Raw genomic sequence first — 24,606 nt, 5'->3', positions numbered from 1 at the left:
AAAAATGGGACTTAATATTTTTAAGTAAATGTTATCCTTTTTTTTGGTCACTGATATAAAATTAATTGTCTTTTAGACTATTTATAATCGGTGCAAACTTGCTGTCAACTCCAGCCCTGCAGAAAGTAATGGCTCTTACGTTACTGTTGCTCCAAGGTATGAGCTATATGTTTTCTTCATTAGACTGTTTTTAAAGTTATATTTTATGATTTTCTTTTTTTTTTTTTTTGAATGATAGTAGAATCATAGAATGGTTAGGGTTGGAAAGGAGACCTTCGAAGGTCATCTAGTCCAACCCCCTGATAGGAGTGTACTGTGTTTTTAAGATTAATGAACAAGTGTTATCTGTGTGATACGACATTTGAATATTGTAAGCGTAGAGTACAGAAAAGTGGGGAAAGAGGTTAAGAGAAGTGCATCTGCATCTGTTGGTAGTAATTATACAATAGTTCTAACTAATTATCTAAATATTCCTTTTTTCCAAAAAAAAAAGTTCTTGCTAGATTTCTTCTGTTTTGTTGTTAAAGCAATAGGACTAAGTTTTTTGAGCAGTCTCAGTTACCTATGGGGAAAGGCCTTGGTGAATGCTTGTCTTTCCTTCACAATCTTTAAGACTGTAGACCTGGAAATGTAATTCTATACCTTATGAATGAAATTAGTAGGCTTGTCTTACAAGCAGCATATCTAATTGCTAATTATAATTGCATATATATAGTAATTGGAGTTATATGAAATTTCCTGTATTCTACCAAAGTAACAATAGCCTGCTCACTGTCTTCTGGCAGGAAGGAAGGAATCCCTAAAACATAGGGAATGTAGGCAAATGTGGGCTCTTTCTGTGGCTGCCTCTGTTGGCTATTTCCACATCTTGTAGATGTGTGCAGTGTAGTTATCTGTAAGACAATTAAAGCATTTAAGATGTCAGCTGATACATCCACGCAAAGTATTGCCAGTTTTGTTGCCCCAAAGCAGAGGCTATCTGGATGTTGTATGTTCGTGGAAGAAAAGGAAAATGCCAGACTTAGAGACACAGCATTTCACTCTTTATTTCAGATCACTCAGTCTTAACTGAACTAAGTTAGGTAAATTACCTTACTAAACATAGTTTGGTAAATACACAATTTGAAAACTACTCAATAGCCTTGCAGTTTACCTGTAGTTTCAGAACATGCTCATGGATGTTATCCTGCAGTATACGACTTGAGTATATCAAAAAGAAATACCAACTTAAGTAGTAATTGAGCAGATACTACATTGGTGCAAATCAGATCTTAAAACTTTGTTTGAAACCTGTTGTCACACTACCTGTCATTCTATGGTAGTTTGATAGTTTTGAAAATATTTAGGCTGTGTACATAAAAACTCACAACTCAGGCTTAACTAGTTTGACCCTGGAAAACACCAATTATTTCTCAATAGATACTTCTGTTAAGTTGGCTGTATTGCCCCTTGACTCATCATTGTTTATTACCCAGACAGGTGCAGCAAAAAAACCTGAAGTCTCTTAGTATGAATGGGCACTTTGTCTTTTGCTCTTTTTTTACTAAAAGGCTGTTGTAGCTTTTCTGGTCTTCTGAAGCAAACGCTACCTGTCAGAACAGTATTGGCTCAACAAATCAAAGTTTATATAAGCCGGAATAAATCCAGCTGGAGGACAGAAGATAATACACTTTTTTACCACTAAATGTTCTAGATAGTAGAGCTAGGTGGTAGGGTCACTTGATATTTTTTCAAAACCTACTCCACTAACTAAAGTTGAATGGTCTTCTGTCTACAGAAATGTTTTTTTTTTTTTTTTTCTTTGCGTGAAGAAAGGGATTCCTGCCAAAAATGAAAAATTGTAACCTTAAATTGATGAATTGCTTATTTCTCTTTTGTCTTTGAGCTACTGGGGTTTTTTTTTTGTCTAAGAAAGCTGTCTTGTCCAGATATATTATTTGTGGTGAGGAGAATGTGGTGATTTAATTTATTTTCTTCTGAAAAGGTTGATGGTTGACTACTTGCTCAATAGTAGTCTATTACTTCTGTGCTATTTTCAAAGACCTTACTAGACAGGGGAATTTATGGAAAATGTTTTTTAAACTCTTGACCCTATGCCTAACAATACACTTCTTCACATTGTTACAGCACACAAAAATGTTTCAAACCATGGAGTTATATTCCTAATGGAATTATGCCAATTTTCTGGCGTGTTGTATATTGGACGTCACAGTTTTTAACATGGTAAGTAAGGTGAAAGAGTATGACAAAGACTGTGGTATGGATATAATTTTTAAGTGTAACATCTTAACAGTTGTAGCATACTGTTTAAGGATATGTATCACTATTCCACAAAGCTACCTAATCTTGCGTTATTTGCTAGCAGTGAAATTTCTCTAATAATTACTGTACTAAATTGAACATACTTGATTTTTAACTTCTTTTCAGGTGGCAGCCTTTTACTCTTGGTTCACTTTAATAGTTGAAACTGAGCAATTTACACATAGAAGTGTTTATGAATAGATTGAAAAAAGTGAGTTTTAGGGGACAGGACACTAAAATCATTCCACAAATAAGTTGGGTAATTTTTGAGTAGTACTGTAAATTATTTGGTTTTATTGGATATAGTATATAAAGCTATAGATATAGCTACAGCAAACAGATTATCTGCACTTTTTGGTTAGATTAATGTGTGATTTCTGATCAAGCTATCATTAAATAATTACTTTTGTAGCTCAGTCAAGAATATCAAGGCGAGTAGTGAGTTGTTGATCAACACAGATTTTTCATACTAAAGGCAGCTTGTTTAAGGTTTGCCCTCAGACCAGTACATGTAGAATAAAAACATGTAACAAACTGATTTTGATAGAAGCTTGGGAGTCTTTAGCTTAAACATCTGTCTCAGTATCGTGCCACTGCTAAACTACTTTTTATTTTTGTTGTTTGTTTCTTGTTGTTTTGTTTTATTGATGCGGTTTGGTTTTGTTTGCGTTCTTTCTAGGATTCTGCTACCTTTCATGCAATCATATGCTAGATCAGGAGGGTTCTCCATTACTGGAAAGATTAAAACTGCGTTGATTGAGAATGCTATCTATTATGGCACTTACTTGCTGATTTTTGGAGCATTTTTAATATATGTGGCTGTAAACCCAAACTTCAATTTGCAATGGTAAGAATAATGTTGGTAAGCACGTGTTAAGAACTTGTCATCAATAATGTCTTCTGTAGATGAAATGGTTTTTTTTAAAAACAAAAATTTGAGTTGATCTGATTTTTGCTAGACAGTTGGGAAGTTTTGTTACCTTTCTTATGGAAAGGGATTTTTTTTTACTATTTCTAGAAATTTGTTTTATGATTTTGTGATTTTGATATGTGGAGCAAAGGAATTTTTTTTATATTTGCAGTGATTTTTTTTCTCCTACAAATGCATTTGTAAACTTAGTGCAGAAACTTTCTCAGTGTTTTTGAAATAACATTTTTCAAAAAGTCTGTGTCAGTGTTTCTTGTGTAGCACTTCTGTCTACTGTAGCTTCTATTTAAAGGCTATAAAATGAGTTAAAACAATTGGTATTTATAACATTGCTAATGGTCTTCTATAGTAGATACAGTAGTAAACACTGTCATGTAGTGCTTAGTTGCTCTCAACTTCCACTCTGAATACAAATCCTCAGTTCTGACGCTTTTTCTTACGATGACTGCCACTATCATGTTTTGACCTCACTTTTGATAAGTTTACTAAGTTAATGTGTTTTGCTAAAGGGACTAACTCCTTTGAGAACAAACACTTTTGTCTTCCCTCCAGAGAGGTCAGAAACATGGGCAGATACAGAAAAGTCATGGCAGCATTAAATACGGCCAAGTAACAGAGTGACTCTAGGCAAGAATTATAGATGATATTGTCTGTTCATGTAAACTTGAAAGCCATATTCATGCACAGATATTTAGAATCACAGAATCATTTGGGTTGGAAAAGACTTTTAAGATCATCAAGTCCAACTGTTAACCTAACACTGCCTAGTCCACCACTGAACCATGTCACTACGTGCCACATCTACACTTCTTTTAAATACTTCCAGGGAAGTATTGGTGATTTCACCACTTCCCTGAGCAGCCTGTTCCAATGCTTAATAACCCTTTTGGTGAAGACGTTTTTCCTAATATCTAATCTAAACCTCTCCTGGCACAACTTGAGGCCATTTTCTCTCATCCTATCACTTGTTACCTGGGAGAAGAGACCAACACCCACCTGGCTACAGCCTCCTTTCAGGTAGTTGTAGAGTGCGATAAGGTCTCCCCTCAGCCTCCTTTTCTACAAACTAAACAAACCCAGTTCCCTCAGCCGTTCCTCACAAGACTTGTTCTCTAGACCATTCACCAGTTTTGTTGCTCTTCTTTGGACATGCTCCAGCACCTCAATGTCTTTCTTGCAGTGAAGGGCCCAAAACCAAACACAGTATATTTGAGGTGCAGCCTCACCAGTGCCAAATACAAGGGAACAATCACTTCTCTGCTGTCCACACCATTTCTGATACAAGCCAGGATGCCATTGCCCTTCTTGGCCACCTGGGCACACTGCTGGCTCATATTCAGCCAGCTGTTGACCAATACCCCCAGGCCCTTTTCCACCAGGCAGCTTTCCATGTACTCTTCCCCAAGCCTGCAGTGTTGCATGGAGTTGTTTTGACCAAAGTGCAGGACTTCAAGGTTGCTTTCTTGTGGGTGGAGTAGGAGAATGTTGTTGGTTTGTTTGTTTGTTTTTTTCTTTTTTTTTTTGCTATTGATTTTTTCCTTAGGAACCAACTTCAGACTATTGGGATAGCTGCTGCAAACACATGGGGTCTCTTTCTTCTTGTGTTGCTTTTGGGTTATGGTTTGGTGGAAATTCCCCGTTCTCACTGGAATGGGGCCAAGAGGGGTTATCTACTCATGAAGACCTATTTCAAAGCTGCCAAACTGATGACTGAAAAAGCAGATGCAGAAGAGAATTTAGAGGATATTATGGAGGTAAGTAACTAGCTTTCGCTATGAAATAAGTGAAGGCTGCTGTTAATCATCTCTGAATTTCCTAGTATTGGGCAGTTGTAGCAAGAAAATATAAGTAGTGTGAGTGTACTGTGAAATACAAGTAAATTAAGAGAACATCAAGGTGTGCTACTTGATGACACTCAATCCTGCGTGAAAAAAAATGAAAAGAGAAATAGTTGCTGATAGGAAGAACTTGGCAACTTGACAGCCATGGTAACTTGATAGCCATTATTTGCTCATTTTATTCTCTCATTGACCCTTTGAGTGATATTGGTCACTAATAAATAACATTCCAGACTGAACTTGAAAATACAGTGTACAGATGTTTCACTAGTATTCACGCAAATTGTGTATCTCTGCTTTTATACTCCGCTCCCAGTATATTTCTGAGAAGAGTTTTCAAATTGGATTTCCAGGACCATCCTATGTGGCTTTTTAGAATGGAATATATAGATAATTGGTTTTTTGCAAGACTTTCTTTTGAGACTATATTTATTGTTTTTTGTGAGTGAGCAACAGGCTCTAATGTAGTTCAAGAATAGAGTGGGAATACAATCCACTGAATAGCTATTGCCTGCTCTACTGCTGTGATACCATGGCTCGGAAATAATACTTCTGAAGAGTTGTAGGGTAGGGTGGTAACTTCTTCTGTGATACATCAACATAAAATAACAGTAGAATCTTCATTCTTCAGTAATAGCATTTTGAGGAAATCGATAAAAACATCTAAGTGAGACATAACTGCAAAACTTGCTAGAATGAGCAAGAAAAACTTTGTTTACTAGGCTAGCTCTTAGAATAGAACATAATTTAATGATATTTCTGTTCAAAGGGACCTACAGTGATTATCTAGTCCAGCTGCCTGACCACTTCAGGGCTGACCAAAAGTTAAAGCACATTATTAAGAGTATTGTGCAAATGCCTGGAGAGGGAGATGCTGATCTCTTCTCCCTGATACACACTGGTAGGAGACGTGGGACTGGTTCAGAGCTGCACCAGGGAGGTTTAGATTGAGCATTAGGAAGCATTTCTTTTCCAAGAGTGGAACAGGCTTCCTGGAGAGGTGATCGATGCCCCATGTCTGTCAGTGTTTAAGAGGCATTTGGACAGTGCCCTTTTTGTAACAACAATGAAAAAGCATCAAAAGGTTATCTCTGGATTGCCTGAAGGATGAGGAATAAAGTCTAGTTCTCATGAAGCCTGTTGAACTTCTAGAGATCGTTCTAACACAACTTACCTAGCTGTTAGGTAGCATCATTTTATTAATGATAAATGCCAGATGGTCTCAGAAGGGAGCTATGTGGAGATAAATGTGAGGAACGTATAGAATGAAGTAGATTAAAATTATATTTATCAAGCTGCTTAAAGTAATAAAAGTGAAACTAAGTCAGGTAAGATAGAAACTCCTTCTCGTTACCTACACTTAAAACAAGAAAGTATTTTCTGTTTTAGCATTCACGTGTAGAAACCAATCCTCCGCATGTTCACAGAGTAATGTTTGCGCACTGGCATCATTAATGTTTTAAAAAAATACAAATGTGTTCTTTATAAATACTCAGCTTCAATTATTTTTTATTAGATGTCTAGAAAAGCTGTGGCTTTTAGGAAGTTCTGTTGTTTTTAAGGTCTGATGGTTATCTTTTTCACTGGGAGGACTGGAACTCTTATCTAACCCTGTAAAGTTTTAAAATCTGTTTAACATATTGAAACAACTCTTTTTTTTTTTTTTTTTTTTTTTTTCCTTTACAGGAAGTCCGCAAAGTAAGTGAGAGTATCAAGTATAACCACCCTTTGAGAAAATGTGTTGATACAATACTGAGAAAGGTAACAAATTGCTCATGTTCAGTCATAATGGTTCAATTGGGAGGGGATACTTCCTACATTTACTGAGTACTTCTACATTATTTTCTTTTCACCTTAAGATATCTCTAATTGGCATCTTACGAGTTTCTGACCGGACTTTGAGTTGAAATTCTTTGTGCAGTGCTTTCTTGTGATGTATGTAACTATCTGCTGTGTTTTGACATACATAGTATTTTAGAAACAGAAAAATCTACACTTACAGTGAGCTTTTCAGTTGCAGGAAATGCCTCAAACATTTACAAATAATTAACAGCCGCACTTAATACTCCTTCATCTTCCAGTTAATTTTCCCTTTTCTTTCCAGTGTCCTACTGAGTACCAGGAAAGAATGGGTAGGAACATGGACGATTATGAAGATTTTGATGAAAGACAGAACAGTTATCCAAGTGAAAAAAGTTTGGTCAAACTTCACAAGCAGGTATATTAATAAATGAGAGAATGCTTCACCTATGCTAATGTAATATGAGAATAAATGCTAGTCAAACAAAGGTTTTCAATGCACTTTACCTGAATTGCTGAGTTTAGTGGGTTTGGGGTTTGCTACTTAACATCAGCCTTTCTCAGGGAAAGAAAACATACAAGTTTAATATCCCAAGTGATGTCCAGATCAAATTTCTGGATTTGTAAAAAGTGTTCTTATTACATTGTATCTTGGCAGTGTTTTAACTGTCTGTGGGTAAGCCTCCTAATGATTGATTTGATAGTGCATTCTGAAAAATAAATTGTAGTAAATGCTTGGTATTCACTAAGATGAAAAGATAAAGTAATATGATGGAAAAAGTAGACTGTTATTCCTACAGATAGATTGTGATGGAAGAACTGCACAACTTAGCATTTACGTAGTCCTCCTATGATTTATATACTTAGAGAATTAACTGGCTGCTTTTGTAATTATACAGAATTAATCATTGCAATTCCATAATGTAGACATTTTAAAGGGATTTTACAAGGTTTTTCTCCCGTTTATTGAAACAATTATGTTGTAACCATAATTTCTTGGAATTTATTACAGGTAATCTATTCAGTGCAGAGGCATCGTCGTACACAGGTCCAGTGGCAAATTCTTTTGGAACAAGCTTTTTACCTAGAAGATGTGGCAAAAAATGAAGCCAGTGCAACTCGACAGTTTGTTCATACTTTTCATTCCCAGGAACCAGAGAATAAAATTATTCAGTATTTCTACACACCAACTGTTGGTAAGTGCTGTCATGCAGATTTTGTATATGTAAAGGAGTAACTGGTACCATTTTGTAAGAAAAATCCATTGTTTTTTGTAAAAAGTTCAGTTGCACATTTGCTTCCCTCTACTATATCTTAATGCGTTTATGTAATGGAATAGCCATCATGTATCGATTTATGCTCTTGACTATAAGCTTAATTTTATTTTTTTTTTACAAATTTACAAAGTTGTGAGAGCCGTAGCAAACTTTGAAACCTTAGAAGAAGAAGGAAAAACAGCTGCTTTAAATTGTTGGATCATGGCTACCTTCTATCTTTGTAGGATGTTACTGAGGTGGCACTGCACTTCCAGTAGAGCAAAGAGGAAATGTACCAAACATTGAGAGGCATCTTTTTTAGGAAGTGTCTTCTCCTAGTCATGTTTTAACTTCAAATTTGTTGTGTGCTAGCCATGAGATATTTCTAGGGTAGGATGATATAATTTTACAGCCTAAGCTTTGTTTCTGAGAGAGCAGCAGATGAACAAACAAAAATTGTTTTTGACCCATAGTATCTGGGCCAAAAGAGAAGAGTTCTGTTCTATACCCGCCATGCAATCTGTTTGCAAAATTTGTCTCCCAGATCCCACTCCGTTTTTTCCCAGTTGTGCATGTCATTCCTTAGGGCTAATACAGATCTCTAAGCATGGAAAAGCCCTGAAATCAAGTGTGTGACCCCACTGATTCCAACCTTGATTTTAAGCACATGCATGCAAGAAGTTCATAACAGTTTTTGTGAGGGAGTTCCATTTCTGGTTGTGTAATTTTCATTAACCCATTCTGAATGTGTATGTGTTTGTTTTTTCCAGAGTGGTACTGGGAATGTCTTCTACGACCATGGTTCTACAGAGTGCTTGCAGTTGTTCTGGCAACATTCTCTGTAGTTGTTGTGTGGTCAGAGTGCACATTTTTCAGCACAAAGCCCGTTTTATCGCTATTCGCAGTTTTCATACAGCTGGCAGAAAAGACATATAATTATATATACATAGAGGTAAGTTTGAGGTAATCACTCAAGAAAAATTGTTTCAGATAGATTACAATGATAGTAGACCAGAGTGATTTAAAAATAAGTCTCTAAATAATTTGTCAGCTTTCAGAAGATCTCTGAAACATGTAATACCAAATTTTGTTTCTGTGGAGGAAGTCTGCTTTTTGGCACTCTTAGGACTCTCCAATACAAGGTGAAGGTGTCACCCAGTTGAGCTGAATATCATGTGCACAGTAATTTGTGAAAAATCACCTTGCAACTTAAGTGTTTAGACTTTGTGTCTAATCAACCATTTGTGTGACTTCTCTTTCCTAAACAGAATTTTGGTGCTGACCAGAAATCCAGTTACAGGCATGGCTAGCATATGCACAAATTTCTCACTATAGGAACTGAGATGAAAAATTCCAGTATACTAACATCATAGGTTGAATTGAAAACACATATTTTTATTACTTTTTATGGGAAGAAATGTGAAATCAGTCATAGTAATTATCAAGGCAATTATGGCAATTTCGTTTGTATAACAAAAAGAAGTGAAATTAATGTTCCTGTGGTCAGTTGTGTTAGCTTTTATGAGGTGCAGAATGTTACAAGTACCATTCTCAATTTAAATGAGTCAAAAAACCTCCTGAAACTCTTCTCAGAGCTGGTATTATTGTCCCATCTCAAAATTAAAAATTAGACTACAGTCAGCCTTTTGCATGCACAGACTATATCCTGAATGCATTAAAATCTTTAGTAGGGTTCTGCATTCAAACAACATTTCTTTTTTTTTTTTTTTCCCCAGATGGCCTGTTTTCTTACCATCTTTTTCCTAAGTATTTGTGTTTACTCTACTGTCTTCAGGATCCGTGTATTTAACTATTATTACTTAGCCTCACATCATCAAACAGATGCATACAGTCTTCTTTTCAGTGGCATGTGAGTAGGTGGCATATATTTTGCAGATTTTCTGTCAGATAATCAATTGAAAATGTCCATGAAACTTTTGTTTATATTCTTTCATTGATAATCATATGAGTATAAACCCTATTGAGCTGTACATCATTGTTCTGTTATATATTCAGTTATTATTTCTTAATATTTTTGGTGCAAGAAATTTTTTAAAATAGTGTTGCCTCTTGCATTTGTGCAGGTTATTTTGCCGTCTTACTCCGCCATTATGCTTGAACTTTTTGGGCTTGACCCATATGGATGCAACAATCTCTCACAAAAACACCCAGCCAACCGCTTATACATCTGTAAGTATAGCAAATGTGGTTTTGAGGCTTCTGCATGGTTTGGAGAATAGGCAAAATATTTTTAAATACTTCTTACAGTAAGATTCAAATATTCAAACCTTTTCACTAGTATTAAACAGAGTAGAAATACTTAGTTTTAGACCAGGAGTTTGGTTATGATTGCTAGCTACACAGGAGTGATCAATAGCTCAGTTTTTCTGGTTTAGGCTCTTTATTCTAAGAAAGTAAAGTATTATACGGAAGAGTTCAGGCTGTTCTTCACTTCTTATTAGCTTTAGCTTTCACTGGCTTTAGTGTATGGGACATCCTTATAGATAGGGAGCAAACCTAACTTGCCACTGAAAACAAGTGAGTTTGATTTTACTGAACAACCAATTTCTGTAGTACAGCAAGTTACATCTTGCATCTTTGTTGTCAGCAAGTAGATTCTTAGTGTTTTCCAGAGACTTTTTTTCACAGAAGGTGAAAAGATTCACGAGATTTGAACTGCTCCTGAATTAAGTGAGACAACAGGATCTAGCATCTTAGAAACCTCAAAGGGGATACACTGTTAGAAGGTGGCCTTTTATCTGTACATTCTGGGTCAACTGTCTGAATCAGATCTGTGATGATAATACCTATGTTTCAGTAACTGTAAAGGATTGTGTATTTGTGTGTTGTGGACTGAAAACAGTGAGATTGCACAGTCTTTATGGATATATGTAGAATAGATCTGATTGGGGCTTGTTCTTACTGATTTTTTTTCCAGATAATGGGATCCATGAGAGTGCTGTCCTTCATTGCAGATGGATTCTATATATATTACCCAATGCTTGTTGTAATTCTCTGTATTGCCACATACTTTAGGTAAGTGATTTGCAAGAGAGATCCTCCATGTTTCTTTAAATTAGTAACATTTGTTTCAGCAATCAGGACGAGATTAACTTCTCCTCTTCCAGCATTTGAGTTGTGACATTAATGAAAATGCAGAAACTAAAACAAATTGTTATTTATATATGTGAAACATGTACATTTTGAAAGTATCAATTGTATTAACTCATAACTGAGTTTGTGGGGATTTTTCCCCCTTAAACTTAATTCCTACATTTTGAGGTCTGATCTGTTCAAACTTTGGAGCCCACAAACATTTAGATTGTGCTTTTGAGATTAAAATTACCATGAAGAAGCTATGTTTTCAGCAAGATTTTCTCATAAACTAAGAAGCTTTAGCAGAAACTTCAGGTAACTAACTTTCTAACAGACTCATAACTATTTTCTGATCAGTTACCAGACTTAAATTTGAAAGCATAGTGATTTAGATAATTTGATCTTGTTTCCCTAAGCCATGATTTGGTGGAGGCTGGAAGGGTAATTGCAGAAAATACTGTTACATGTTTGCTTTGTCCTTATATTTCAAAATGTCTGCTTTTGACCACTGTAAGGGGTGAGATACTTTCAGTCTGACCTTGCTTGGCTACATTTATGTTCACTTCTTCAGTTTTGCATTACCATTCAGTCAGAAGCAATGCATATGTCTTGAGTCATGTAGAATGCATTTAAATGCCTTGAATGTCCGTTAATACCCTATGTGCATCCATAGATAGTAAGACAACAAGGATTCAGTCCTAGGTTTTCCCTGCTTACCTTTAAGTTATGTGACAGAAGTGGTGGAGGGAAACAAACCAACCAAAACACAAAAAGCAAACAGAAGGCTAATGACAAGAGAATAGTTTGTGTGACTTGTCCTTGGTGATCCTGGGTCTTGAATGCCATAGTGAAAAGGAAGAAGAGAAACTAAAGGAGGGGACCTTGCTTTGCATGAACTTTAATGCCCTCTAATAACTCAGATACATGCAAAACTGAATGTTTGACTAAAATCTAAAGGAAAGCTGTCTCCCTTGTTTAGTCCAGCAGTTTTAAAGTTCAGATAGAATAGAAAAATTTTTCAGTATAAATATATAATGAAGCCAACTTTGAACATGATATTGATGCTTCAGTTTGGAGAGAGGAAAACAACAAAAACAGCAGTTGTGTTCTCTGGTGTGAAGTTGAAAAGGTGAAAGTGGTTTCATGCTATCTAGTTCCAGGACTAGATTAAAAAAGATGGAACAGTCTTATCTGACTGCTGCTTGTTGTGTATCCAAAATGGCAACCAGCATACCTACAGCTTAAGAGTATGCCACACATTTCTCCTGAGTGAAACCTGAGATTAAGGTGGCTTTCCTATGTTATTAACGTTTCAAAAACACAGAAATCGTAATAGGCAGAGTTTGTGTACTAATTGTCTTCTGGCAGAAAAGAGTCAATGAGATATCGTAAGTGTAAGTTCTGTTATATCTGAGAATATTTCAAGCAATTATCTTAAATAATTCACACTGCTCTGACTATAAACAGTTTTATCTCACTATTTGTATAGCATTATTCCGTCACTTTCAATTGGATGTAGGATTGCGTCACTGTTTTGAATCTAGATTGCTTTTTTACTTTAATTGTCCATACATTTCTCAATAATTTATTTCACATTTTCTAATGTAATCTCAAGTATTCATTCTAAATTAACAAAGGGAATTGCTTCTCCTTTTGCATTTACCAGTTTAGGAACTCGTTGCTTGAATCTTCTGGGATTCCAGCAGTTCATGGGGGATAGCGAAATGACCTCTGATTTGATTGATGAAGGAAAAGAGCTAATCAGGAGAGGTAAGCTGGGTCCTCTATCCTAGTCTTCCTACACATTATAATATGTAGTTGCATTAAACTTGTCTGAAATGTGGCACAAAAAAAAAGCATATAGCCTGTCAATATTTTGAAAACTGTACTGAGGCAGTCTGCTGCACAAAATGCAATAGACTTACAGCATTGTGGTTGCTATATAAACAGTGCTTAACTTCATTGACATCTGAAGTAAAGTACCAGCTTTACTCATCCAGTATCTGAATTTTAGATATTTCTGAATATTTTACAGTTCAGTTAAGTGGTGCTTCTCTGAAGTCATTACTGATGTAATAACACCTAAGCAAGTGCTTGTGTAATCTGTCATAGAGGAAAGTTAGCACTTAAATTGTCTTTATTATTAACAAACTCATTTTAATCTTTCTTTGTGTAAGTTGCTCGATTAAGCTGCCCAAATTCTGTCATTTCCTTTAGGATTTTTTGCTGTTTCAGCTACTATGTTTTACCACACAAAGAATGCTGTTCTGTAGAGCTGTAATTATCTGCTGTTTAGGAGAGCTTTTTCACTTTTTAATTTTTATTGAAAGTATTTCTTGAAAGTTGTTAAAAGCTGTTGTCATTCTTAAGTCAATACTTAGAAATTAAAATCTTTGCATACAATGTTATAGAATACTTTTTTCTCTTTCTGTAGTTTATGAAAAGCAAAACCTAGGTTTACTTAAAGTACTAATACTTGGTTTTTTTGGAGTGTTTTCATTCCCTTAAAAGGAAGTTACTGTTTCTTTGATACAATGATGTTACACTTCTAGCTTAATAGCAGATAAGGACATCAACTCTTTGGGTCATACTTTGCACCTCACAAAACTTCAGCAAGATTTTGATTCAGGATTGCTCAAGTTTCTTCTTAATGTCATTCTCCTTCTGGCTATTTCTAAGAGATTTCTTTTTGCCTTGCCAACTGATATTCAAATGTTGTGCCTTGACCTAAAATATGGGGTATCATAATGAATTAATTTTAATGGGACTACTATCATAACTACGTAATGATAGACAAGCAGCAGTGTCTTTTGTTTTTATTTAATTGTATGAGCCATCTATTTCAATAAGAATCTTTGCTACTTAAATTTGGATTTTCATTTTCTTTTAAAAAAACATTGGTAATGATTTTTATTGTATGGTTTTTATCTGTAGCTCAGACAATTTTTTTTTATTTGTAGAGAAAAGAAAACGACAAAGGCAGGAAGAAGGTGAAAACAGAAGAAGGGTATGAGATTATTTTAGCTAATTATAATATTAATATACTACAGTATCTGATAGAATTTGCCATTGCTTTTTAATTTATATAATCTATTTCACCAAAAAAATAAGTCCCCAATAGTTGATGTAATCAGTTTAATCTTGCAGAATAATCTTGACTAGGGGGAAGAAAATAATCTACATTTTAATTTTAAAGGATAGGAGGGTGATTGCAGTCACATTACTTGGACACTTTTGTTACCCAGTGTGCTGTGAGAACAGTGTATGCCAGTAGGTGTAACAAGCATTAAAAAGGGTTCTGATTTTGAGGATGCAGAATAATCTGAAATGGCTTATTATCAGCCTCTTCTATTTATACTGCTGAAATAACTACTTGAAAAAAACTGCAGTTGCAGTATCATCATATTCACTGGAATGGGGTCTGTATGCTACTCCAAAACTTACCTGTTGTTTTGCATTGGAAAGTAATTGGCACAGATGTTTGTGGTTTTTGTTTTTTTTTTCCCAAATGGGTAATTACATTTAAGACAGAATTAATACTGTTACCACTGAGTTACAAACAGAACGTTTGATTTAAGTCATACTTTGAGTGCATATTGAACTGAAAAATTTGTGAAGGCAGTCAGTCTGAATAAAAAATAATTCAGGTAGCTTCATTTTAAGCAGCTACAGTTAACTATAGCTTTAGTTTTTTATTAATTTATTACATTTGGAATTTAGTGTAGAAAGTCACAATCAAAGAAATAAATCTAAAGGATGCATCCAAAAAATGAACTGACTGAAGTAGGGGAAAATTATTATCTGCAGAAAGGCAAGGTGATAAAATTCTCTTCTGATTCAGAGATACCTCAGTTCTTGATGACAGCCAATACTGCATAGACCTTTCTTCTGATCCTCTCACCACCATCTCATAATTTTAGAACTTGAACTTGTTGTGAAACCAAATACTAGCAAATGCATGATGCATTTAGTATACACTGAAATGATCTGATATTAAGCAACAGTTTTAGTTCAACAGCAAACTCAATTTCAGGTGTTAACCTGACTTTTGATTTAGTGTTAAATACCGTAGCACATTCGTTCTTGCAACTTTTGGGGCTTCTGAGAATGTTATCTTTTTCTGGATCATAATTAAATGCTTGATCCTTCTGTAGCTTAGAACTGTAACATATGGTATAAATTAGCACAGTAACTTTGAGTACAGCAGTTCCTACCAGTCCATGATCTGAGATCTAGATATGAGTCTGAAGCACATGGAAGTTACTGGAGCAACTGGAAACGTTTCCTTCTGTTGAGACATTAAGTTGTCTCCTGATAAAAGTGTGAGACATTTTCTTCTTTAATATTTCATTATGCTTCATACTAAAATATGGGAACCATTACTCCATACTAAACCATGATGGAATGGAAACAACAAAATAAGCAGTTTAGTGAACATGGCCTGTCAAAATGTTTTTTGTGCTGTCTGCATCTAGTTATTTTACCATTCTACCACTAGATGGAAGCAGAAATCAAAAAAAAAAAGCAACATTCTCACCATAACTTAAAAGCAAATGAGTGAACTTTGTGTGCATATTTAATATGTAGTTTGTTTTCTGCAAGTCTTTCTTCTAAAGAACTGTTACAGTAACCAGTTTAGTGAAGGGATATATCTTGAGTTTAAAATAAAACAAAACTTCTCGTATCAAGATACTGTGAACATGAACACTTTTAAAGTATTACTATCGTAGTCTGATGTCATTGACCAGTTAGCTCTAAATTGTGGGTCTAGAATATCTCTTGATCCCATGTACACTTTTGTTGTGTTACTTTTTCCTCACAGCTTATGGGTTCTTTTTGGTCTTTTTTTTCCAGGAATGGAAGGAACGATATGGAAATAGAGATGATTCCACTAGAAACAGAGTTGTCCATACAGACCAAAAAGAATCCACCTTCTCAGAGACCAATACCAATAGGCGTAAGCTTTGTGGGTTTGGGGAGGAGTTTGTTTTGGTTTTTTTAATATCTTGTCTGCACAACACTGGTTGTGTGAGTAGCTTGCAATAGATTTCTTTTTGCCTTAGATGGTGTGTTGATATATATTCCCTTCTGTGGCACAGTGCCATGTTGTCAATTAAGACCTGAAAAGACTACTGAGTTTCTTCCAGTCTTCAATACCTCAGCTCATTGAGGTTGGAGATTTCGGCTAGTCTCAATTACTTGGTCTTCTTGTGGAACATATAATGATTGCAATTAGAGTAACAGTTGTCAACAAAGAGACTTATTTAGGATATGTTTTGAAGTTAGGGGTTTTAAATCTTAAAATTTGCCTCTTCTAGTTGCAAATGAACTCTCTCAGAGTGAAATAATGGAATAATCAGATAGATGACCAACGAATGTGAAGTCAGTAACATATTACATGAGTGTATACATGTTCATTTAATAATGTCTGTTAGTAGAAAACTTTTTTGCAGATGCTCTAAAGTGCCAAAAAGTTTATTTGTCACAGTGTTACTGGGTTTTTTTAGTGTACTTAATATGCTTTTGTAAGCTAAAAAGAAGTAAGAAATGAAACTGAAAAAAAGAAGGAAAAAGGGGGAGGAGGAGAGAAGTTTTAAACATGCTTTTGAGACAACTCTGGTAGATTTCCCTCCCCTCTTTACAAAGTTGGAAACTGAAATTTTCAGTGGTAGACTAACTGAAATTACATTAATTTATATTTTAATGTTAACCGTATGAATTTGTAGAATTCCAACACTAAAACAAGCTGTAGGTACTGGCCTAGTGAAGGGGCCAGACTGAACTGCAAAATACTGTATTTCATTAATTCATGAAATTGCCTCTTTAAAAACAAACAAAACCAATAAAAAAATGTTCAGACTAGCTTAGTTAAAGTGGGAAGTTGGGAAGATGAATGACTGATTGATTTAAAAGTAAAGTTTGTATATAACTTCTCATGTTCCTTGATTCTTTGCAAAGTAGATCTCATGCTATTTGAAGGGCAAAAGAAAAATTCTAGTTACATTGCCGTGGAGACACAAAAAGGAAATATTGAATATTAGAGCATGTAGCCAGATTTGGTTTAATATTGAATCTATGCACATACACTTTGGATGAGATACTAGCAAGTTATTATTCTGTTGTTTGTTTTTTTTTTTTTTTAAGTTTGATGTCTCCAGACACTCCAGGGTGTTCATAGACCAAATGAGTGTTTTTCCTTTCTTTTACCTGTTCAGCACTAACAAAGTATACCCGATCAAATGGTAGGACTGAAAGAGATAGAATAGAACTCCTCCAGGATGCAGAGCCTTTGGATTTTAATGCAGACTCAGTTAACGATGACCCTCTTGAATCAGACTCGGGAAGGTGAGGAATTTTCTGTGTTACTTACAATTAAAAGATACTAATGTCTTTTATCTTCTGACCTATGACAGCTGTATCAGATGGTTTCATAATAATAATTTTGTAAATAAAATCTATCATCTCACCTAGCTCTTTTACTTTATTCCTTCTCACCCATGATATAGGAATTGTTTTAAAACCAATTGAAACCTGAAGGTTTTTCAGTTGAATGTAATTTTGTATATTGGCATAATCTGAAAAATATTGCATGTAAAAACAGAAGTGAAAGAATGATTTGCCTATGTAAAATACAAGGTTTTCTCTAATTTCTTACAGGACTTCAGTGAGCTCACTGAATTTCCCTGTATAAAAACCATCATAAAGGGCTGCAAGAAATAGAACTGAGTATTACAGGACCAGTAGTTGCAGAAAGGATCATATCTTGGAACTGGAGTAAATTAAAATCTGAATTTACTGAACAAAAAGTCCCAGACTGCACAGTGTAGCTCTGTCTCTAATAGAGAGTCTGTGATTCTATGGATGTGACTGCAACACCAAATATCATTAGTCATGAAATAGAGTATCTTATATAACTGCTAAGCGCTGCTCATATTTAAGAAGAAAGAAATACATTTTATGGGTGCTTTTTTATCATAGAATGACTTGGTTTGGAAGGGACCTTTAAAGGTCATCTAGTCCAACCCCCCTGCAGTGAGCAGGGACACCTTCAAATAGGTGTTGCTCAGACCTGACCTTGAAAGTCTCCAGGGATGGGCATCCACCACCTCTCTGGGAAACCTGTTCCAGTGCTTCACCACTTTCATTGTAAAAAAAAAAAAAATAATAATTTCATTATGTCAAGTCAAATCTACCCTCTTTTAGTTTAAAACCATTATGCCCTGTCCTATCGCTACAGGCTCTTGTTAAAAAGTCTGTGCCCATCTTCCTTATAGGCCCCCTTTGAGTACTGGAAGGCCGCTATCAGGTCTCTCCAGAGCCTTCTCTTCTCCAGATTGAAGAACCCCAACTCTCTCAGTCTTTCTTCACAGTAGAGGTGCTCCAGCCCTCTGACTGTTTTTGTGGCCCTCCTCTGGACCCACTCCAACAGGTCCATGTCCTTCTTATTTTGTGGGCTCCAGAGCTGGATGCAGTAGTCCAGGTAAGGTCTCACCAGAGAGGAGGAGGAGAATCACCTCCCTCAACCTGCTGGCCACACTTCTTTTGATGCAGCCTAGGATATGGTTGGCCTTCTGTGCTGTGAGTGCACATTGCTGGCTCATGTCGAGCTTTTCATCCACCAGTACCCACAAGTCTTCCTCAGCAAGACTGCTCTCAATCCCTTAATCTCCCAGCCTGTATTGATACCAGGGGTTGCCCTGACCCACTGCAGGACCTTGCACTTGGCCTTGTTGAACCTCATGAGTTTTGTATGGACCCACTTCTCGAGCTTGTCCAGGTGTCTCTGGACGGCATCTTGTCCCTCAGGCATGTCAGCCTCACCACTGACCTGCAAACTTGTCGTCTGCTAACTTGCTGAGGGTGCACTCAATACCACTGTCCATGTCTTCGATGAATATATTAGGTAGTTATCATATAGAACCATTTAATGATAAATAATTATAATAATTCTAAATTCCCTTATAAAAAGTTATAGTTTACATTATGTTTCATCTAAAACTAGCATACCCAATCAAATAAAAAATCATAGATGGTTTCAGTTGACTTATATCTATAATGTCAACAAATAAATGCCATTTCAAAAACATGCAACGAATGCTGTTAAATTACACTGACACGTTTTACAGATTGATTCAACAATGTTCGTTTGTATCAACAGCTAACATGTCTAGTCTAATGTCACCACGTTTCAAAAGTTGGTTCTTTTTAAGTGCAGGACTTTAAAGGGGAACTAGCTTAGCACTGTGAACTGTTGACTCCTATACAGTGTGAAAGGGATAATAGTCTGCAAAAATAGGAATACACATATAAAATTCTTTTGGAGCAAGTACAGTATCTCAAGTCTTCTGGCATCTGTACGGACTTTGCAGAGTGGAACATTCTGAACTTTTTCTTTAGAAAGAAAATCTGGAGCCACAGAGCTTAGTTGAGCTTTCCTCTAGTAACCTGAATTTCATTTCATAGAGGTAATAAATCAAGAATAATTGCATATGAAATTTCAGTTCACTTAAAAATAGCTTCTGTAACATTGATTTTTTAAAACTATAGCTCCAGCAATAGTTACAAGCATTCAGGGACATAAGAGCACTAGGGACACGAGGTTCTGGCTTTGTGTCTGTTCAAGTTTCGGTAAATACTGAGGAGAGGAAGTACATTGTGCTTACATTGGAACTCATTTGTGCTTTTAAAACACTTTTGAAATATGTTTGACCACAATTTGTGAAGCTTCTTTTTTCCCCACTAAGTATGCAGCCAGTTGTTTTCATTGTCTTTGATACTCTATTTCTCATAGGAATATCCAATTAGATGTTGTGTTAATCACCCAAACTACTTTTAGATACTATTGTTTTGGGGTTTTGTTCGTTTGTTTGTTTGTTTTAAAGAAAATAGTTCTGTTCAACAAAAACATTCACCTTCTTTCCCTTGTATCAGGAAACAAGGTTTTTTAAAACTCCCATTATTCATATCACTGTTTTTCTTGGTCACATGAGATTTAATTTAGTAACTGCCTATCAGATTCTCATGGAAACAGTAATTCAGTAGAAGTTCAGATCCTGTAATTCATTGGAAGTTAAGGAGTAAAAGTGCAGTGAGAGTTGTATGATTTCATGGGTCTCTGTTTCTGTATTTCCTGTGATACTTTTTCATATTTAAAATTGATTCTGCAGGTACCAGCCTGGTGGAAGATACTTGTCAATGTCTCGAAGCAAAATATTTGATGATGTCTAAACTCCTCAAAGCTAAAGAAAATTCAGTGGAAATCTATTTCCTACTCATTGCTTGGAAAATGCTGTGTTTATGATATATCACTGAACCAGAAAAGACTGTTTATGTTTAAAAAATAATATGAAGGAACAACTATTTTGGAAATGCACCTGTTTGAAATCTTTACTACATATGACAAGAATATGCTTCTTCTATTGTAGATATTGTCGTGCATCAGTGTGGGCTTTTGTGTCATGACCAAAAGGAGAAAACTATTAATTAAGTTAATAGAGAGTAAACTTCATAAATATACCTAGGGCTCAACTTGAACTGTAACATTGTGAGTTTTGGGAAGAGGATTTTTTTGGAAGGTGTTTTGTTTTGTTTTTTTTTCTTTGTATTTTAACAGATGCTATGAGAGCATATTTATACATCCAAAGTGCAGTTATATCAACTACTATAGTAAAAACTTTCTGTAATTTTTCTATTTAAACTTTATGCCTAGTCCAAAATCTACTGAATTAAATTAAGACTTCTTTTGGTTTCAGTGGTCTTTGACTCAGCCTCTATATAAGCAGAAAAATTGAATGGCAGGCTGTTCTTTATAAAATTTGGTGGCATAAATTTTGGAGCAGGGTTTATTGGTCAAGAAAGGCTATATATTTTTATTTTCCATCATTATATGCAGGTAAATGATCTTAGCATGTGCAGATCATTGAAATTTAATATGGATCAGAATTTCACTGTCACGAGTATATGTGCAATAGCAAGAATGCATTATCGAAGATACGATATCTGCCTAAGATTTTTACAGTTGTAATGATTGAAAATCTTGGCACACTAATGATTTTGTAACTGTAAAAGCAATATAATGTGAAAATTGAGTTAAATGCTGAAACATTAGAACTTGCACACACCTCAGGCACAGCTTCAAATTGTAGGCTATTTCTTTAAAAGAAGGGAAATACATAGCATGACTAGGTAATGGTAAATGCTCTTAATGTTCCAAATGCCCTGATTGCATTATGTATCTGTTTTTAAGGTGCCTGTATTTTGCAGTAAGTTGTTGCAAAAAGCATAATGCTTATTCATTTGAATGCCATTCAAAAATGCCAATTATTAACAGTGTAAAAAAGCTTCACATTAATTTCATTGGTGTAGATATATTTTTAAACTGTAGTTAGGTGAATGAATTTTCAAATGTAATCATAAGGTAAAAGATGTGGTCAAATTCATTATATCCTTGGAAATTTGATTAATGTAAAATGTTGTTTTATTGCAGTTTGTCTTAAGCTTTTACCACTTGGGAATCTTCTACATGCTTATTGCAAAGTTACATCGAAAACTGAAAGAGAACATCTTCCTAACATAAATTCTTTATCATGCTTAAAAAACAGATGTCCGTTGAAGCAGCTAGGACTGAGTTATTCTGAAAAGTTAATTTTTATGAATGAGATGTTCTACTAATTTTTAAAAATAGTTTTTGTTTTCTGAAGTAATTATTAATGGGGATCTAACTACCTCCTGTGATTTAGTACATCATATGTTTTAATAGTAGTGGTATTTTTAATATATTGATCTGCCTGTTTTAAAACACTGAATTGTTACTATGAAGGACAAAAAGTACTCTATTTGTATAGAAATAATTATATTAATAAATCAGTAGACATAAACAAAACGTCAGTTCTGTTCTTAGGTGGATATACTGAACAACAGCCACTACCACATACATTCAAGCTCATGCAATTTCCAGATTATCTGTAAGAGGGCACGTTTTTAGTTTGGGTATTTTGTGTATTGTAAAAGCTTGATCGTAATCTTATCAGGGACTGGAAGGTGAGAAAATGAGACTCTTTTTGTTTAGATTGTCCTTTAGCAACTTTTTTGTTAGCACCTATTTAATTTATTGTAGGTCTACTGAGAATCACTGTCCTGAATTTAGTCTTGTGTGAAAGTGTTTGCATATATTCTTTGACATGCATCTACATTAATCTTCTTAGACTTACTATTTCTATTTTTAAAATTTGTATCTCATTTAATTGCCCAAAAGTCTATTTGCAAAAATCTGTGGATGAAATAAGTTCAAGTTCTTTGTTTAACTCTTGAAATGTCACTACGAAGGGATCTAATTCAGTGCTAATGTAAAAATTATAGAAGGAATGTTTGTCTCTCTGCATGCTTGTGAAATATCCTTAGCTAGCCCCTACTGACTTTTGAGAGAGTTGGATTGAGCCTTCTTGGGGCCTGGTTTTAATCCTCTCAGAAATCAGTGGAATGGCTGCAAACAGTATTTTCAGTGGAAGCTTGTTCAGGACTTCACATACAGAAGCTTAACTAGTCTCTGGTGTAAGACCTCTGTGCAGTTTTTGTTGGGCTACAAAAATTTGAGGAGTTGACTGTATAAGTTAGTGGCAGTGGGATTTCAGTTGCTAACATAGAAATTCTGAGCTCATTGAGGTGGGAATCCACTGACCTTTTTTTTGTTTTTGCAGTGGAGTAATCGATGATTGCTTTTTCAAAGCATGGGAATTAAGAGCTCTGAAGATCTCTCAAGAGTTCTCTAGCTAGTGCTTTGAGATCCCTGGTGTCACATGCTCTAAAGGATGCTGGGTGTTTAAGTTAGGAATTGATAAGTGATGTCAGGTTTCATCTATAGTATTCATTGTTGACCAGCAGTTACTCTTGCTTGATTTACATGCAATTAATGTAAAGGTGTGTTTTGAAAAGTAACTGTGTGGGTTCATATGACTAAATCTGAAAGACTTTCAACAAAGAGAGAGTACAACTATAAAAGAACATTGTAGAAATAAGGGATATGCCTGCAAAACATTTGCTGTGTACTTGAACTGGTTTAAAACTACATTAAAACTAGTTCAAATAATGCAGAACTTGCTTGGTGACTGTGTGCCTAAGGATTTACCCCATTTCGAAGAGGCTGCAGCTGCCCCATCCCTGGAAACATTCAAGGCCAGGTTGGATGAGGCTCTGAGCAACCTGATCTGGTTGGAGATGTCCCTGCTTCTTGCAGGTGGGTTGGACATGATAACCTTTAAAGATCCCTTCCAACCCAAACTAATCTGATTCTATAATTCCCAGCCAGATTCCGGCAACTCTTGATGAGTTCTTTGCTACTATAGCTCTAGCTAAAAAAAAAAGTTTAAACTAGCGCTGATATGTTTAAGCAGTTACTGTACTGCTATTAGTGTTCTCGCATCACATGTGGTGCTCCAGATAAGGGGATTTAAAATTTCAAACTGTGTTTTTGGAACGGAATGTTGGCTTATTTATTGTGGAAGTATATAGTCTTATTTATTTGCAATTAAAGAATGTGAATTATGTATTTATTTATTATTTCACTTTCTGAATTACTAAACAGCTAGGGTATGCTTCAATTTTATCATCGTTTCTGCAGTTTCCTCTTTAGCTGTGAACACCAAAAAAAAAAACCCTGAAACACCAAAAAACCCACCCAAGTTAAGTACAAGTGTTCAAATGTTTGAATATCTTCATGTCAAGGATTTAAATTAGTGAAAAGAGTGCACAAAAATTCTAATGAAGTTTCAAAAGCAGGAGTGAAAACAGCAGCTACTTTAATACTCTGTTAGTGCTGGATTTCTTAAAAAGTATGGATGGCAAAAAGCTCTACTCAAACTTACTACTCCTACTAGATTTATAGTTCTGTTTTTTTCAGGCGTTTAAAAATATACATACACAAGTTCTGATATCTGTCTTGGGAAATGAGTCCTCCGCACTGCACTTAAGAAAGGTGCAGCTCTTAAAGCGACGTCAAGTGAGGGACTCATGAGGGAAGGTAAAGGATATACAACTTCTAGTCTGCTAATATTGACACTTTGGGCAAAATATGATACATTTTATTATTTAGGTAAGATAACATGTAAAGAAACAATAAACTTTATACTACTGTAACTTACAGTGCTTGAAAAATTATGGTATATAATCTGCCTTTATTTTGCAATCAATACTGTCATTGTCATATTAATGAGAATGATGGAAAGCTGCTATCTTTTCAAGATTTATTCTTGCTATTTTAAAACTTAACCATGACAATTATTTTTACATATGAAGTATTAAAAAAGTGATTAAACTGGTTTCTGTAATTATGATAATTTGTATTATATTAAATTTATCTAGGAAGACTGTAAATGTTATGTGAGAAATACAG

General features: G+C 35.2%; 1 protein-coding gene across 1 annotated transcript in view; it reads left to right on the top strand.

Moving 5' to 3' along the window:
• The window catches only part of LMBRD2 (LMBR1 domain containing 2), a 29,803-nt gene extending 9,107 nt beyond the window's left edge, over positions 1 to 20,696 (top strand). The window contains exons 3-18 of the mRNA XM_086769912.1: positions 77 to 156; positions 2,128 to 2,223; positions 2,981 to 3,148; positions 4,773 to 4,983; positions 6,754 to 6,828; positions 7,172 to 7,285; positions 7,880 to 8,063; positions 8,894 to 9,075; positions 9,860 to 9,993; positions 10,208 to 10,313; positions 11,062 to 11,159; positions 12,886 to 12,989; positions 14,180 to 14,226; positions 16,074 to 16,176; positions 17,435 to 17,564; positions 20,387 to 20,696. Coding sequence (XP_086626038.1) covers positions 77 to 156; positions 2,128 to 2,223; positions 2,981 to 3,148; positions 4,773 to 4,983; positions 6,754 to 6,828; positions 7,172 to 7,285; positions 7,880 to 8,063; positions 8,894 to 9,075; positions 9,860 to 9,993; positions 10,208 to 10,313; positions 11,062 to 11,159; positions 12,886 to 12,989; positions 14,180 to 14,226; positions 16,074 to 16,176; positions 17,435 to 17,564; positions 20,387 to 20,447 — 1,893 coding nt within the window. The 3' untranslated portion in view covers positions 20,448 to 20,696. The remainder of the gene's footprint in view (positions 1 to 76; positions 157 to 2,127; positions 2,224 to 2,980; positions 3,149 to 4,772; positions 4,984 to 6,753; positions 6,829 to 7,171; positions 7,286 to 7,879; positions 8,064 to 8,893; positions 9,076 to 9,859; positions 9,994 to 10,207; positions 10,314 to 11,061; positions 11,160 to 12,885; positions 12,990 to 14,179; positions 14,227 to 16,073; positions 16,177 to 17,434; positions 17,565 to 20,386) is intronic.
• Positions 20,697 to 24,606: the final 3,910 nt, after the last annotated feature.

Source organism: Chlamydotis macqueenii, chromosome Z, assembly GCF_036417535.1.
Source record: "Chlamydotis macqueenii isolate bChlMac1 chromosome Z, bChlMac1.mat, whole genome shotgun sequence".
Taxonomy (NCBI): Eukaryota; Metazoa; Chordata; class Aves; order Otidiformes; family Otididae; genus Chlamydotis; species Chlamydotis macqueenii.
Note: the sequence above shows the minus strand (reverse complement) of the source record. Positions and strands in the feature narration are given on the sequence as shown.